A 16,337-nucleotide genomic window follows, 5' to 3' on the forward strand; every position below is an offset into this window, starting at 1 on the left:
TTTGTCATATTTAAAGATATAAAAATGCCTCATGTAAGCATAGGTAAAAAAGCAACTAAAAATTACGAAAAATAATAAGTAAAACTGCTCTATGATAACATTTCGTAAATATTTTCTTTTAAATAGGGTTCAAATGTTAAAAGACAATAAAGTCGCTCAAAATAAAAGCATTGTGGTATTTTCACAACCATTCCATAAACTCTGTTTCAACACAACCGGGGTAAATTATCTGTATTTTGTTAAAAACTTTGGAAAAAAGGGAAAAAATAATAAAAACAAAATAAAAAAAGAAACTTTATTCAATAAACAAAGAGTTAAAAAATAAAGATTAATTTACAACAGAAATTAAACATAGAAATCACAACTTTGGGTAGGTTTTATGTACGTAAAATGTATTGCTACATTTTGTATTTAAAACTATTAAATATACAACAATTATCATTTACCGTTACTAGCAAATATTGCTAACAACTTATAAAAAGGTTTTAAATGCGAAAAACTTTATTATTAGCAATATTTACATAGTATAATTAAGTAGTAATATAGTTTTCTTACAGCAGATAAAATAGAAATATTATTTGCAAGTAAAAAAAATATAGTTGCGTAAATCCAGATTTAGACTCAATAAATAAATAAATAAAAGTGATAGATGAAATGTTTATTTCATCAACATTAACCCATAATAATATCGAAATTATTCATGGGAAATCTTACGGATGTTTTGATGATTTATTAAAGTACGTCTGAATCCGGTTCCCTTGTAAAATTATAAGAATTTATATACAATATCCGGTCAGTTTTAATACAAAATTATTAGTTATTTTTACTAAACTTCTGAACCAATTTTGTGGGCACTTAGTTCAGAGATAGCTCTGATTAAAATATGAAGGTTTCAGTTTATTTTTGGGTAATCTTAGAGAATATATTGGTATTTTATCTACTATATGAATGTACTTAGCACATTAACAGCATAGTCCTGACTAAATTGCAAAAAAGAAAACTGTTGATCCTATGACTTAAATAAAAAAAAAAAACAACTCACGAGCTTTTTGTTGGAAATTGTTATATTTTTAGTTTAGTTTTTTGGTGTATTGGAATAATAGGATCATCTTTCTTTTGCACACTTTATTCAGTACCATTCTGTATAACTGGCAAAATCACAACAAAACCGCGATCGGCTGCTATACTAACTACGACATACTTCTCTGCTAGACTCATACCAAGTGCCTCGGTTGGTAGTTCCTGAAAAATAATGAGTTTCATTAGAATTAGCATTTTGCAATATACTTAGAATCACCCGTAAAAATAATAATTATTTATTATTAAATTGTTATTGCATGTTAGAGCAAGATTCCCTGAAGATTTGGGATAGTAATAAGGATTTATCTAATATTTAATCACTCAATAAAGTATTATTGGTTTGAAACAACAACAATAAAACTCTAATTTTACATTCATTTGAAATTGGGTTTCGGTATAAAATTAGTTTAAAAAAAGTTTTGTTGGACAAAATAAAAATAAAACAACCAAAAAGCACATTTAAACCATGCAAACAAATTATATAAACGAAGAGGAAATATAAACAAACATACATATTATTTAATATTGAAAACAGACAAGCAAACATTAAGGCCTCAGCCTCGAACTTAGCGGGCAGCGGGGCGGCGGCGGCGGCGGCGCGGGAGCGGCAGGATCTTATGCGTAAAATCAAATAGACCGGTTCTCGAAAACAGCGGCGCGGCAGCGGCGCCGGAGCGGGCAACGAGCGGGCAGCGGCGAGGGAGCGGGCAACGAGCGGGCAGAGCGCACTCCTTCTTTTGCCCACAATAAATCGAGCGTTAGGAATAAATTTGAATCGAAATAAAATTGTCGCCGTTGTTCAGACATTTCGTTTGCGAATAAAAACAAATATCTCGACAACACAACCCCGAACACAACACTTCGCCGCTAAAGCGCCGCGCGAGCTGCCCGCTTGTTTCGAGAACGGGTCTGCGTTGCCCGCCCCGCTCCAGCGCCGCCGCCGCTCCCGCCCCGCTGCCCGCTAAGTTCGAGGCTGAGGCCTAACATGCAAAACCACAACATAAGGATAACACATTTAACTCAGTATACAGCATGTCCAATAGCTCACTAACAGGTACTTTTTAACTTTTTCCCTATTGGGATATTTACCGGAAAGTCCAGAAAATACCTATTTAGTCTTGAAGACTCTGGGAACATGGGATATTCAAGTCAAGTCAATATTATATATTTTTTCTATATGAAAGCAGTAGATTGATGTTTGGATTTTTTTTAAACATGCAAGGAAATATGTAAAAGCTCCCCGATATTTGTTTGTCCTTAAACTTTAAAACACACTGTATACCAAATATAAATTAAGTAAACAAAGCGTACCATCTTAATTGTCAGTATAGCAGTTATGTACAATCGGCTACACGTCTGTGGTGTACCTGAAATATCATTATTTTAGATCTACCGCCTTAAAATATAAATACATGCTTTTGTTAGTCTTATAGCTTAATATACGATCAGCTAACTTGTATATTATTGATATTTTATTAAACAGAATGCTCAAATGAGTGAATAAGTGAAAATTATAACAGGAACCGATCGCAAAATACCCTGTATAATCCAGCTGTATCTCCAGGTCACCTAGATACATTCCATAGCAGCTGTAATAGACATTTAGGTACATAGATTTACCAATTTTGGTGATAAATAGGCATTTTGTATTAGTTTCTGTATAACGCCTGAACAAAAACAAAGGAGTATATTTTGGTGTTATACATAGATTTCGAAAATATATAATTTAACTAATTAAGACATGACAAAAAAAACTGAGGTATGTCTCGTTTCTGTCGGGTCTGGGTTTTTTTTGTATGGGGCGTGACCGTTCTTCTTTTAGAATGATGCTCCAAATGCGACATAAAATCTAGAATGGATTCAAATTTCAAAACTGCCAATGGCTTGAAATTCAGCTCATCCTAGGCTTCAAAATAAACTTGAGCTTAAGTCGAGTTTTGAGCTTTTTTTCATGCCTACGTTTTCTAAATCATTAAGTAGTTTGTCAAAAGTTATAATGAGACAAACTAACATTAAGGGCTGATTTTTCAATCGTTAGATAACTTTTAACTGAAGAATAAGTTTGGCACATTGACAGTTTTAGTATGGAAAATATGTCAAAATGACAAGTTTATTCTTCAGATAAAAGATATCTGACGATTGAAAAATCAGCCCTAAGTCAAATGTGTTTCTTGTTGGTTTTAAAATATTTACATTATTCAGTGTCCTATAGAAATTCAGTTGTATTATTCACTCGTGGTGCGACTATTAAAGACCCTTGACTTGATCCAAGTTAGCTGATCATTCTTATAATATTTTCATGCCACTTCGAACCTCATTCCACCAGCTTACCTATCATGCTTGTTGGGCGCGATGACGTCCTCATCCGACTCTATGTCGAAGAGCTCGTCTCGGTTGTAGCTCTTGTTGGTGAACCCGCCCATGTCTACTGGAATTGGAAATGTTACTATAGTACTGAGTTATGTTTGTGGTTTTATAATGGTTAGAGGAGGTCGTATTAATGCCTGTGGTATAGGACTATTCTCACTTCTCGTTCCCACTGCTGGAAATCCTGTGTAGCCAGGATCTACAGCTTTACCGCCATAAAAACCCAACCAATGAAGGTCAAGTTTGTCCCGGGGGAAAGTTAAACTGTCGTTGGACCCGCAACGAAATTAATCAGAAGAACATAAGAGGAGTTCGAAATTAAGGTTCGACTTCCCTCCATTGCAAAGCGGATGACAGGTGACAAACAAAGGTTTAAAACCCTTAAGAAAAGATTATGCACCACGGACAATAAATATCAATTAAGGGGGCTTATCTTATGAGCAATTAGCAACTACCTGCCAATAATATTTATAATGGTTAGACGGGGTCATATTAATGCCTGTGGTATGGGACTATTCTCACTTCTCGCTGCAATTCCTGTGTAGCCAGCATCTACAGCTTGACCGCCAATAAAAACCCAACCAGCGAAGGTCAAGTTTGTCCCGGGGGAAAATTAAAGCTGCCTGTGGTAGGTAGTGTGGTGAAAAATTAAAAAATATAAGTGTCTCAAGATAAAAGTCTTTGACCAGTGTTTGTTGCCAGTGGTAACATATGGAACGGAGACGTGGTCGTTTACTATGGGCCTCTTAAAGTAGGCTCAAGGTCACCCAAAGGTCGATGAAGCGAGCTATGTCCCTACGTGGTCGAGTCAGAAATGAGATCAGCAGGAAAACCAAAGTGAGATATTGTCCGCAGAATTGCTAAAATCAAGTGCAGGTTGTAGAGCTGGTGGCCGTTGGGGCAAAAAGTTCTTAAGTAGCGACCACGGGGCGGGAGACGTGTGGGCAAGCTCCCCACAAGGTGGACCGACGATCTAGTGAAGGTCGCGGGATGTACCTGGATGCGGGTAACGCAGAACCGGTCGATATGAAAATCTTTGGGCCTTTGTCCAGCAGTGGACGTCATTTGGCGAATGACCTTGAATGGAGAATTAAAGATCCTTACCCCTCGTGGAGTCTTCAAACTTCCCGTCGTCCCACTTGTACTCGTTCTCGGCGAAGAGCGGCGGCAGCGTCTGGTGCGGCGTGGGGTACAGGTCCAGGCCCTGCTTCTCGCTGTACACGCTGTCGCGGTCGCTGTACGTCGGCATCCTGGAATGAGGACAAGGAGAAGGTTCAATTTAAATAACTGTAAGGTTTCAAGTCAGTTTTCTGCATGCATGTGATAACTGTAAGGTTTGAAGTTCGTTTTCTGCATGACCTGATGGTTATTATCTTCATGGTGGTAGTTGTAAGGTTTCAAGTCAGGTTTCTGCGTGACCTCATGGTTGAAGACTGCACACAGCCAGCTGTTGTGGTTGTGCAGAGCGTTTTTGGCTTTGATGACTAAATACTAACGAGCTACATAGGCCAGGGTATGTATAGGTAGATCGTTTCATCCACGAAGACGCGCCCCCCCAATTTTTGGTCGTGGGAAACGCGGGGTGGGGGGAGTTTGATCCGAGCAATCCGAGCGTCACTTGTTGTGTGCGTGTGCACTCATGGATAATTTAGCGTGTACCGATAACACTCAAACATTAGCGGAAGAATGGTGAGGAGCATCTTCGTGGATGAAACGATTTATAATTAGCTCATCAGCTGTCCCAGCTATAATGAGGATTATTGTATACTTGATTGGTATAATTCTTGGAAGTTACAAATTGGTTTATGACATTTAAATGTAATTGGATCATTTTCTAAGAACAGTGACTCAGATTTTAGCTGCGCCCCGTCATTATTTTCATTGAAGTTTTGGTAGTTGTTTGTGCCGCAAATGAATCCCGACTAATAAAGGTTGAGAGAATGGATGACTATCTTGGGACCCACAACTTTAACCAGAAGTATACAGAAGGAGTTCGAAGTCATTTCAACACTTTCAACGTGAGCTACAGGACTATTCCCACCACTCATCCCCACCGCTGCAACTCCTGTGTAGCTACAGCTTGACCGCCAATCAAAATAAAAAATCAAAAATATTTATTCAGTTTAAACCACAAGTGGCACTTATGAACGTCAAAATATAATAAATAATAAAAAAAGATAAGGTAGCCCTTATGGGGCACTTTACATGTCTCCCTATCTTTTGGGCCCTACCAGCGCTTCGAGACAAACACATGGCAAGTGCTCAGAAGAAACGCCGGAACAAACAACAATAAAAACCCAACCAGTGAAGGTCAAGTTTGTCCCGGGCGAAAATTAAACTGTCATTGGACCCGCAACGAAATTAATCAGAACTTAGGGTTCGACTTCCCTCCATTGCAAAGCCGATGACAGGCGACAAACAAAGGGTTTAACGTGAGCAAACAAACCTGTCGTAATTCTCGAAGCAGCTGTACCGCCACAGCGCGAGAGCCAGCACCACCACGCAGACCAGGAGCCCGAAGCCGGCCACCAGCCACGCCGTCAGCACGCCGCTGTCGTTCGGAGGCAGGAACTCCTGGAAGATGAAAAGCATCGGCATTTAGGATACAATCTTCTCCTTAAAAAAAAATAGAAGACGTCGACTGCTGGACAAAAGTCTCCTCTTAAGGATTCTCATTCTCCTCTTTTTCCTTTTTGTTCCAAGAAATCTTCTACAGCTGGATCAAGGCGAAGCCTCAAGGATTTCTACAATAATCTAATGTAGAAATTAGATACGGAACTAAGTGCTTCCCGCGGTAACTTTCACCGTGTCGTCACTTATTCTTCTCAGTCAAAATATAAAGGTTGAAGTATTTCACTCCAGATTGAAGTCAAAACTTTCTTTTTTTGTTTTCATCTATGAAGAAAACTTTAAGACAAAACTTTGTACCAGCGATCGAGACGATCGAAAAGTCCCATATAAGAAGCGCCTGCATAAGAAGACAGTCTAAATTGTCTTCTAGTTGAAATTATGACATTGCAAAAGAAGATATTAAATAGGGTACGAACTTAAAAAGATATCGAAAATGTCCTAAAATGGCTACGAGAAAAGATGGTCGATATGACCTTTGCTTGACTTGATATGTCAAGTCAGGCTTGATAAGGACAGTTCTTTGAATTGACTACACATTTTTGCTACAAAGTTGTCACCTTATAGTAGAAAATCTCACTAACCTCCATGCCCATCGCGCTGAGCCTCAAAGCGAAGGGATCCTGCGTGCTGTACAGGTACCACATGGCCCGTAACTCGGCCTGGGTCAGCCGTGGCTCGCGATCATCCTCATACACCAGAGGCACCCCGAAGGTGACTTCGGAACAGCGGGCTGCGTTGGGCCAGTTCAGGTTGCAAACGCCGATGTTAGTGATTTGCGTCACGTCGCGACTGGAAGAGAATTAATGACATTATTAGCTACATCATTAGAAATTAGAAACTGGTGTGAAGCAGCGCTTGTGCTGTGATTCGCCGAGTTAGTGAGGGTACCGGAGGCCCAATCGGAGGAAAGGGAGTTAAAAGGTTGGCAGCGTACTTGTGACTCCACTGATGTTGCGGGTGTAAATATCATCAACAACATCGTCATTAACAACATCAACATCGCCGTCATTATCATCATCAGGTCATGGAGTCTCTAATATAGGAGGCTGACCCTCTCTATCTCTAATTTACCATATGAATCGTCGTCATCAGATCATTGAGTCTCCAGCTCTACTGCAGGTGAATGACGCCCTCTTATTGTCAGATGAAGGATTTGGCTTACGCATTGCAAGATGATTGCCTAATTCTTGAAATCCTTGATTCTTAAATTTTGAAACATTAACAGTCCCTATTTACTGTGTCTCTACCTAATCACATTTTTAAAGTCTCGAAATCCTAATTTCAAAAACAATATAAAGCGTTGTTTCAAAGTACATTTACAACATATTATTTATTTATTTTATTCCCCTTTATCAGCAACCACAAAATGTTTCCACTTATTATGCATTCAGATCATGAGTCACTTGGCATTTATAAACATAGAATTGTCACTATGGAACGAGTAAATAGTCACTATAGAACGAGTAGGTAGGTACAAGATGTATTGAGGAAAACCCTAAGCCCTAAATCAGAACTGTGCTGTAACTAAGTAATCTTGCTTCAATTTAAATTTATTTGATTAAAACTTTAGCTTTATAATATGCTCACTTGTGGCCTCGTCAGCTACTAAGCTTAAATTAGATTTATTTAATAATCGCTGCAGTAAAAACTACAAAAATAAAAATCAATAAGTTTAAGTCAATAGGAAGACCTCAAAAATATTTAAATTTAAAATTAAACAACAGTTATTATTGTCTGTGATTACTAATAGAACTTGTTTGTTATGCCATTATAAAAGTAAATAAATGTATTGTAATTAATTAATTAATGTAATTACATTAAAACAATTGGTACTGACAGATAATGGACTATGTTAATAGAAGTTAACTACCTACATACATGACGTACAACTTAACTGCGCGCAGTTAAGTTTTTTGAAGAAGAAATATACACGTGATATTTTAATAGACCAGATAATTGCTGTTTAAGTCAAGGATCAAATATGAAAGTCAAGTTGAATATCTTTATCTTTAAAAACTTTTAAAATAACGTATTGCTTTTAAAATGACTCATTAAAGAAACAACCTATTTGTTTGCATTTTACGATCTAGACTGTTTATCGTTAAACGGATATTGAATCTATTTCTATTATAGAAATAGACCCATCATTTTTCAAGGCTATGAAAATCTATCCTACTAATATTAAAGTTTGGATGTCTGGATGTTTGCTACTCTTTCACTCAAAAACTACTGAACGGATTTCGATGAAAATTTGCAATATTATCGTTTATAACTCAGAATAACATATAGGTTAGGTATAATTTATGACGATCTGTGACAAACTAAATTTCACACGGGTGATGCCGCGGGCAAAAGCTAGTATTTAATATGAGGGACACATTGAACTACGCAGTAAAAACGGCTAGCACAGAAAATATCTTACAATGACCGTAGCCCATCATCATCATCAATTCAGCCACAGGACTTCCACTGCTGAACATAGGCCTCCCCCAATATTTTTTCATATTGGACGGCAAAGTTGCCCATAATATTGCTACTTAAGGTTGCACTATCTTACTTCAACCTTAACAAATCTCAACAGTCTGTCAAACTCCATACAAAAAACACCGGTTATGGTTAAAGTCGCGGTTAAAACAAGAAAGACAAGCATTATTTGCTTGATCCTATAACTTTCTTTATCAAATCCCACGTCAAAACAACAGCTTTGTTTAGTGCGAGCCGACTGCTACACTATTTGTATCTGTATCAAGCCGTCTGTCAGCCATTGTGGCGCTGAGAGCTCTCATCTGGTTCGTTAGCACCCGGCTTTGTGATTGTGGAAAGGTAGACTGTTGTGAAGGGAAATAGAATAAAGTGTATCTTTTCTATAATCCGCGAGAAGTTGACATCACTAGTCAATAGCTTAAGGTTCGGTCAAACCAGCGCGATCACACGCGATCAGCCGGCGTGCAGCGATGGCGATCAGACTAAGGGTTCAGTCAAACCAACGCGATCACACGCGATCAGCCGGGGTGCAGCGATGGCGATCAGACTTAAAAGCATTGATCGCCATTGCTGCACGCCGGCTGATCGCGTGTGATCGCGTTGGTTTGGCTGAACCTTAAAATGCATTGATCGCCATCGCTGCACGCCGGCTGATCGCGTGTGATCGCGTTGGTTTGACTGAACCTTTACACATAGATTCTAAATGGCAAAGGAAGCCTATGATTTGTAGTCGTCTATTTATCGTTTAATTTATTTATTGATTTTGGATCAAGACACTGAAATCGGATTGATAGCAAAAAAGTAATTCCGTGTAAAAATGTCCGTCAAAAAGTACAATGTTAGTGTTTTTTAAGTGTTATTGATTACCAAGATTGTCATTGGAGTAGACTATGCTATGCGTCTTCTTAACAGCTCTATCGTCCTTCAGTTTCATGGCACATCAGTTTTATTACTCCATAATAATTGCATTACGGGAAATGAGATTCGTATTTATGTTAATCTGAACGTTTCACCGAAAATTTGAGTTGAAATGTTTTTCAACCCAAAATGAATGTCATTTTTCATACAAATCGTATGCACGAATGCGAATTCGTCACGTTCAATTAACTCATTCTGAAACAATAAGTATTAATTCGCTTTGAAGATTTTTTTCAGTCACGTTGTTAACATATTGGCATTTTTATTTAAATAAATAAATGTCTTTGGACTTTATACACTGCGCCATAGTATATTTTATGCAGTATAGGTTATTGTCCGTGACTCCCACTCGGCATGGGCACACTGAAAACCAGGGTCGTGGCCTTCCTCACCGTGAGCCACGGCATATGCATGAGTGCTTAATGGGTCCCATTGCGATGGGCAGCGCTGTGCGACAGGGTGGCACTGCTCAGTTTACTTTCTCTTCCATTGTAAGTTTTATGTGTCACCTCTGTCTTATTTGCTTTTTTTTATTTATCTCTTTTGTCTTTTGTGATGTCCATGGCAATAAATGTTTCTTCCTTTCTTTCCATTCAGTGCTAAATTAAGCAATGTTGGTACGATGGGTACTAGAAAAACTGATAAACTTGGTAGGTATACGCTTTTTTTTTAAATTTTAAACCGAATTGCTAGAAAATTTACTTATACTTCGTAAATTCTTAACTTCTTTAACGATCTAGAGTTTTCCAGAAGTTAGCCGGAGCTTAGTTTATGCAAAACCGCTGGGTGTCTGCCAAGAGCCCGCATTAGCGTTACTGCTTTGCGGTAAGTAAATTATGATTAGATCTAAACGAATACCGGCTTAGATGGATCTGCAGTCTGCATTGGACGAAATTTTGCATTAATCAAACATTTTTGAAGACTGGAACCCACAGCTTTTTATGGTAGAGATCTAAGCATTTTCCTATGTAAGTTAAAATTTTCATGAGTAAAAAATCATATTTTGATTGAACTAAAAGCATTTAGATTTACGTAACTTCAGGAAGGTAATACTAAAAAACTAACCATACAGCTTAGTGTCAAAATAAACTTAGGTTGTAATGACACGTGACATAAAATATAGTCAATCTACATCTTATATATATAAGAAAGTCGTGTTAGTTACTTCGCTTATAACTCAAGAACGGCTGAACCGATTTAGCTGAAAATTGTCAGGGAGGTAGTTTAGAGCCAGGAGAAGGACATAGGATACTTTTTATCCCGTTCGAAATTTAAAAAAAAGTCTGCTTATTTATTGCCATTAAGGCGGAACAAAGTTCGCCGGGTCAGCTAGTTTTCTATAATTAGTCGATCAAAAAAAGTAAAAATGATATTTTAATTAACGTTTCAAAACAAATCTTGAATATACCTACTTAATAATAATTTCACTTACCGCAGATATGATGCTGCGAATAGTCTTCTAAATGTAGCTTTTATAACTATTTAATTTAAGACACAAATTTATTCTATTTGAGACGGATTTTGAGACTATGTTTACTAGTTATTTGGAAAAAACGCGTAATATTTTAGAACATTTATCTACAACAACTTTGCTTATTCATAAGAACAAAACGATAGCTCGAGTTTTACATTAAAATCTCTTGTATTTTGATACATTTCTTCATCATTATCTAACTTCTCCAGTCTTTTGTCCTATTTACAACATTTCAATTTGCGATATGTTTCTTTTCCCTCTGGCACGCCATCTGGTTTGATGCCAAAGTCTTCGTATAAGAAAGTGCATTGAAAAAAATCGTATCTCCCAACCTCATACAAGCTTTTCCTCAGTAAACTTCACTGGCTTCTTCAACACCTCAATCGTATTGTCCGCTTTAACCACACAGTTAGACTTAACTACTGTTTCATTGTTGTTAAAGTTATCTTTGTCTTTCTTATCAGTCACGACAGGTTTAATTTCATCATCATTATCCTCATTGTTATTGTCAGTCTGAGATTCTTTAGGAAGATTCAAATCAGATTTCTTAGGAGCTGCAGAAGATTTGCTTGTCTCACTGCAGTTCTTAGAGATCTGTGGATAGTGATGCAGAATAGCAGTAGTATTAAAAGTTATCTTCCCATACTTAACAAATTCTGTAGGCCGCTTCGTTTTATCCTTACTAGTACTCGGGCCGGCTTCTACGTCTACATTACTATGACTACTTTTTCTAACAGGTTCCGATGGGCTTTCAATTGAAATGCCATCGTAAATATCTTTAGTATCCTCTAACAGATCCAATGCTACTCTTTTACTCTTTCTTAGGTTTTCCATATACGTGTTGTAAAAGTTCATATCTACAGTGTTGCTTTGTTTAAGTGGCAAGGAGTTTGGCAATTTCTTTAGAGGTCTTTCCTCGGCTGTGTATCACAATTGTTTGTTGGCTGGTGGGTTCTTATGGGCTGTCGTTTCGATCTTAGCCGCGCAGTTGTCGCGCGCGGCGCCTGTTAGCTATGTCTGGGACTGCACCATCGACACGCTCGTCGTCTCAGTGACGATGGTGGGCGCCGGGAAGTCCTCCCCAGTGGAGTCGTAAATGGGGAACTCGCAACACATCACGCACTTCAAAAACCTCGGCACCTCCACGTATATAGCCGGCGGAATCGGAATCAAAGGTGACGTGGACGCCTTATAATAAAGATAATCTGGGTTATCTCTGTATTTTTCGTCCGCCGATCGTTCCAGCAAAGGTATGCCAGATAAGAACAATATGATAGCCGTCGTAAATAAAGGCGACATTATTGCTACCCATTCGACGCCTTCGATAACGTTTAAAGATAGTATAAAAATTCCCCACCACAGTACGACTTCGCCGAAGTAATTCGGGTGTCTTGACAATCCCCAGAGCCCGTCATTGCACCATTTGCCTTGATTCGCTGGTTCCTGTCTGAATGCGAACTTCTGGAGGTCCGCGTATGTTTCTATCAGCAAGCCAATGACAAAGACTCCTGCGCCAGCTGAATCTAAAGTAGTCATAGTTTTGGGCGACTTGGGGAACGAGTGGTGCGGAGAATTGATTATGATGACAGGCAGACTGACTACGTACACCCATATGGCTTGAAACGTATAGAAAACAGCGAATCTCAATGTATTGCTTTTGCGATCTTCGAACTGCTTATCTCTGCCTATGTGGTAGATTCTGTAAATTAGGTACCCGGACAATCGCAAGCCCCAGACACAGACGAAAGCTGTCACCATGAGCTGCCTGCTGTCGTAGCTCTTCAGGTGGCTGCCTCCTTGGCCGAGGAAGAAGGTGAGGAGAGCGATGATGATGAAGTTGGCGCCGCCAGTGAAGTCAGTCACTTTATCACTTTGGAACAGAGATGCTATAGTGAAGAACAGGATCTGCATAGCTACCGTCACCATCGCGCTGATGGCGAAGTTATTCCTATCTATTAAAGGCTCCATTTTTAAATTTGACACTAAATATTCGAGGATTTGGCATCAGGGAATACTGGTTGCATCGATTGTTTGCCGCATTGCCGCATTTCGTCTCGAACGCACAATTTTGTTACGCGTTTCACTTGTTTTGGTTTAAAGAATATCCCGAACCGAGTTATGTTTGGTAGCGCGTTAGTTTTGGTTGAGAAATGGTGATTTTTATATTGTTTTGTTGGGTGTGTAAACGTTGGAAGCGATCTGTGAGGCGCAGCACGTAAGCTTTACTGAAATAGACGTGACGTTTCGGGTGCGCATGTGCGAGTTGCGCGCATGCGTGTTGTGTTCGTATTAAAAGCTTCAGAGCTGCTTTTTATAATCCGCCGTAAAATACGCGAGCTTATGAGCACAGTGTGCATTGGATTTTATTGGGAGTCGCAGCGTTTTTTTATTTTGTTGCGTTGTTCCATCCAAAACGTCCAGATGTTTTTAGTAATTTTGTGCCCTGATGGTATGTAGGTCAAGTGAAAGAGACAGGCGATAAGTAGGACACCTGTTCCGATACAGTTTATCGGGGTACCGCATAGTGTTGTGAGTTGCGATTGGCGCAGGAATAACTTTGTTTTGATGAAATTATCTGAGCCATCGGTCAGGTCGCAGGGCGGGGGTCAGCGGATAGTTTGCAGAAAGCTGATTGCAGTACAATTCCGTTTAACTGTGAATCATCTCCATGATAAGACGAAACGGATTTAATAGAAATTGTCACATAATCAAATGAAAATCCTGTAAGACTTCATAGAATGATAATAATTAGCAACGACCGTTAAGATAAATAAGATCCAGTAACCGTAACTTTCACAGTAAATTTATACATTTTTATTCTTATTTATGTTTCTATTTAGCTCCGCAGTTAAATAATTACAACAATAACGTGATTATTATGTACCTACCATTGAGGGCGAACGAATAAATGAGTATTTATGCTCCTAATCAATTTATTATCAGAATGTTATCACGATAGTGAAAGATATTAGTGTTCAACTACTAAAGTCTGCATAAAGTTAACAAACAACCGTTATTGAATTAAATGTTTTCTGTATTTTTACATATTGGTGGCTACAACTTTTCATAAGACGCGCAATCGTGGTGCACTAGAGTTTTATTTACAACTCTTATTTTTAAAACTATTCTTAAAGCTGTTAGAGACGCCAGTTCGTAGAAATCTTATATGAAAATGTTTTTCGTATCTTGGCATAATTATGCTATTTTAGAAGATTCCAATATATACTACAAAATCATCAGAAACACAGATGTGACATGACATGAACTTGTTTTTAATTTAAACGAAAACCCTTTCGTCATTCGTAAATTTATTTACGATATGGAAACGGTAATTTGCAGCAAAAGCTGTGACAAATAACGATAAATTATTCCAAGAGGATAATGATAAGCGGTTTGCTTATCTGTTTTAAATACTAAATTGTTACTTCGAATACCTAAAACATAATATTAGTGTACTTAGTGTCATTTTGTTGCAAGTGACGTGGCATGTTCACTTTCCTTCCTTCACACACATTTCCTTCCTTTTTAAGTGATAGGTAATTAGCATACGAGTACCTACGCATATTATTCGCACTATACATATGTTGTTTGTTTTCCTAACAATAAAAAAGTAACGCTTGAGAAAAAGGAGAGATTGAATAAGGGTATGGTCATAAAGACTAGGTTGCACCATTTTACTTCAACTTTAACAAACTTCAAAAATCTGACGTCAAATTTTGAAAATGAACCTAGCCTAAGGAAATGGCACCTTAAATTTTTTCTGCGCCCAATATCTAGAATGTTCATAGTCAAATAAAAAGAAAAAGTTCCACTTACGTAGAATTTAGTCCCTGCTCGATGCCGTTAGAGTTGATGTACATTATGGCCATTTCAGCGATGATGGTGCGGAAGGCCTCTTCGGACTCTTTGAACTCGGGCAGGGTCAAGCCTCCGATGAGGATCGTGAAGGTTTCAGCTGGTTCCGGTACCAACGATTCTGGTTCGGGGACAGGTTGTAACGAGTCCTCTTCGGGAGGCACTGGAAGAAACGATTTAGAGGGCGTGAAAGGGATAGGGAAAGTCTGAATTGGTTGTTTACTTCATTTGCTATATTAGCATCAGGATATTAATTAGTTTTATAGCTGCAGGAGCAGGATCCTCTCTATTTACTAGAGGCAAATGAAGAATTGGGCCTACACTAACTATTGGTCCCAAATTCCCAATGTCATTAAATGCGTGATTTTAATTGCGCTACTTTATTTTTCACCTGGTTTTACTGATTATCATGTTTATGACAATGAGTCATTCGATATCGATAGTGTTCGCTTTGTATTTCAAATAATGCATATTATTAGAAGATATCTTAAGAGAGTTGAAATCCTTGAATAATGTACTTAGTTGTACATTGTTACTCATAGATTTCGTTGAAAAAATGTTATCAGTGACTATGGCGCACGAAACTGTAAAGAATTGTAGGATATTCAACTTTAAAGAGGTAAAAACAGTGACATCAAGATAGACATAGCATCTTAGTCTCTTGTAACAGGTGTTATTATGTATCTAATTATCTATATCACACTGTTCGTGAGGAAATAGTACAGGCAAGCCTGAAATACCAGAAGAAACTGGAAACTCACGCAGACGAACTCGCACAGGCCTTAAGTGGAGAAGGTGGACTACAGTACAATCGACTGAAAAGACAAGGCATTCCCAGTCTCGCCCAAAGATTTGTAGACTGAGCCAGGAAGAGAGTTTGCTGGAAAAAGATCAGCAATTGATTGGCTCTCGAAGACAACATAAAACTCAGGACATGTAGCTCCAGCCAAACAAGTGGCTAATTTTTTTCGAACAGATTGCCATAGGGCAGAAAATACCTACATACAAATATCTAAAAGTGAATCATAGATAAAAACAAGATTAATAATAAGAGATTCTTTCAAATACTCACCAACCATCCTGACGCTGAACTGGAAACCTCTCCTGAAGGAGAAGCCTTGATGGGCCACGAACCTGACGAACATCTGGTCCACGTCCAGGAACCGGTAGCGACGAGGTTCGTTGAGCATGTGCGAGAACACCAGGCCTTCTTCACCCGATGCATCGAGACCACCTAAGAAATATTTATGATTTGGATCAAAAAGTACACTGCTGAACAGGAATACATTTAGCGTCTTTCTGCAACCTTTATGCGGTCCACTCTCTAGGTGTGCGTTCCACGCTCCCTTGAGCTCAGTGACTTATTATTTGTTTATAATGTCATCCGCTTTGCACTAGAGAGAAGTCGATCTTTAAATTCGAAACCAGTTCCAGTACCAGAATCATATCGATTATTTTCTCAGTCTGTTTTTTTTAAATTTTACAGAAACTCAAGCTTATTTTAACAAGTAAAAACAACAACATTGCT

The 16,337-nt window shown here is 38.4% G+C and overlaps 2 protein-coding genes across 3 annotated transcripts in view; both read right to left on the minus strand.

The window, feature by feature from the left end:
• Positions 1–727: 727 nt before the first annotated feature.
• LOC114358256 (protein PFC0760c) overlaps positions 728–16,337 on the minus strand; it is a 28,283-nt gene continuing 12,673 nt past the window's right edge. Inside the window, exons 3-10 of one of the 2 annotated variants that reach the window (XM_028312167.1) lie at positions 15,882–16,043; positions 14,771–14,972; positions 6,660–6,867; positions 5,894–6,021; positions 4,552–4,697; positions 3,412–3,508; positions 2,392–2,447; positions 728–1,242 (exon numbers count right to left, since the gene is read on the minus strand). In XM_028312167.1, the coding sequence (XP_028167968.1) occupies positions 2,429–2,447; positions 3,412–3,508; positions 4,552–4,697; positions 5,894–6,021; positions 6,660–6,867; positions 14,771–14,972; positions 15,882–16,043 (962 nt within the window). In that variant the 3' untranslated portion in view covers positions 728–1,242; positions 2,392–2,428. The remainder of the gene's footprint in view (positions 1,243–2,391; positions 2,448–3,411; positions 3,509–4,551; positions 4,698–5,893; positions 6,022–6,659; positions 6,868–14,770; positions 14,973–15,881; positions 16,044–16,337) is intronic. The other variant, XM_028312166.1, reaches the window with a different exon arrangement.
• LOC114358259 (uncharacterized) lies at positions 11,147–14,261 on the minus strand. Its single transcript, XM_028312170.1, has one exon. The coding sequence runs from the start codon at positions 12,920–12,922 to the stop codon at positions 11,966–11,968; it is 957 nt and encodes a 318-aa protein (XP_028167971.1). The 5' UTR covers positions 12,923–14,261; the 3' UTR covers positions 11,147–11,965.

This window comes from Ostrinia furnacalis, unplaced genomic scaffold, assembly GCF_004193835.3.
Source record: "Ostrinia furnacalis isolate ACB-3 unplaced genomic scaffold, ASM419383v2 OfSCF3824, whole genome shotgun sequence".
Lineage (NCBI taxonomy): Eukaryota > Metazoa > Arthropoda > Insecta > Lepidoptera > Crambidae > Ostrinia > Ostrinia furnacalis.

What these genes read in the sequence shown, in the direction of transcription:
- LOC114358259 (XM_028312170.1), bottom strand. Translation starts at nt 12,922, where the DNA reads ATGGAGCCTTTAATAGATAGGAATAACTTCGCCATCAGCGCGATGGTG.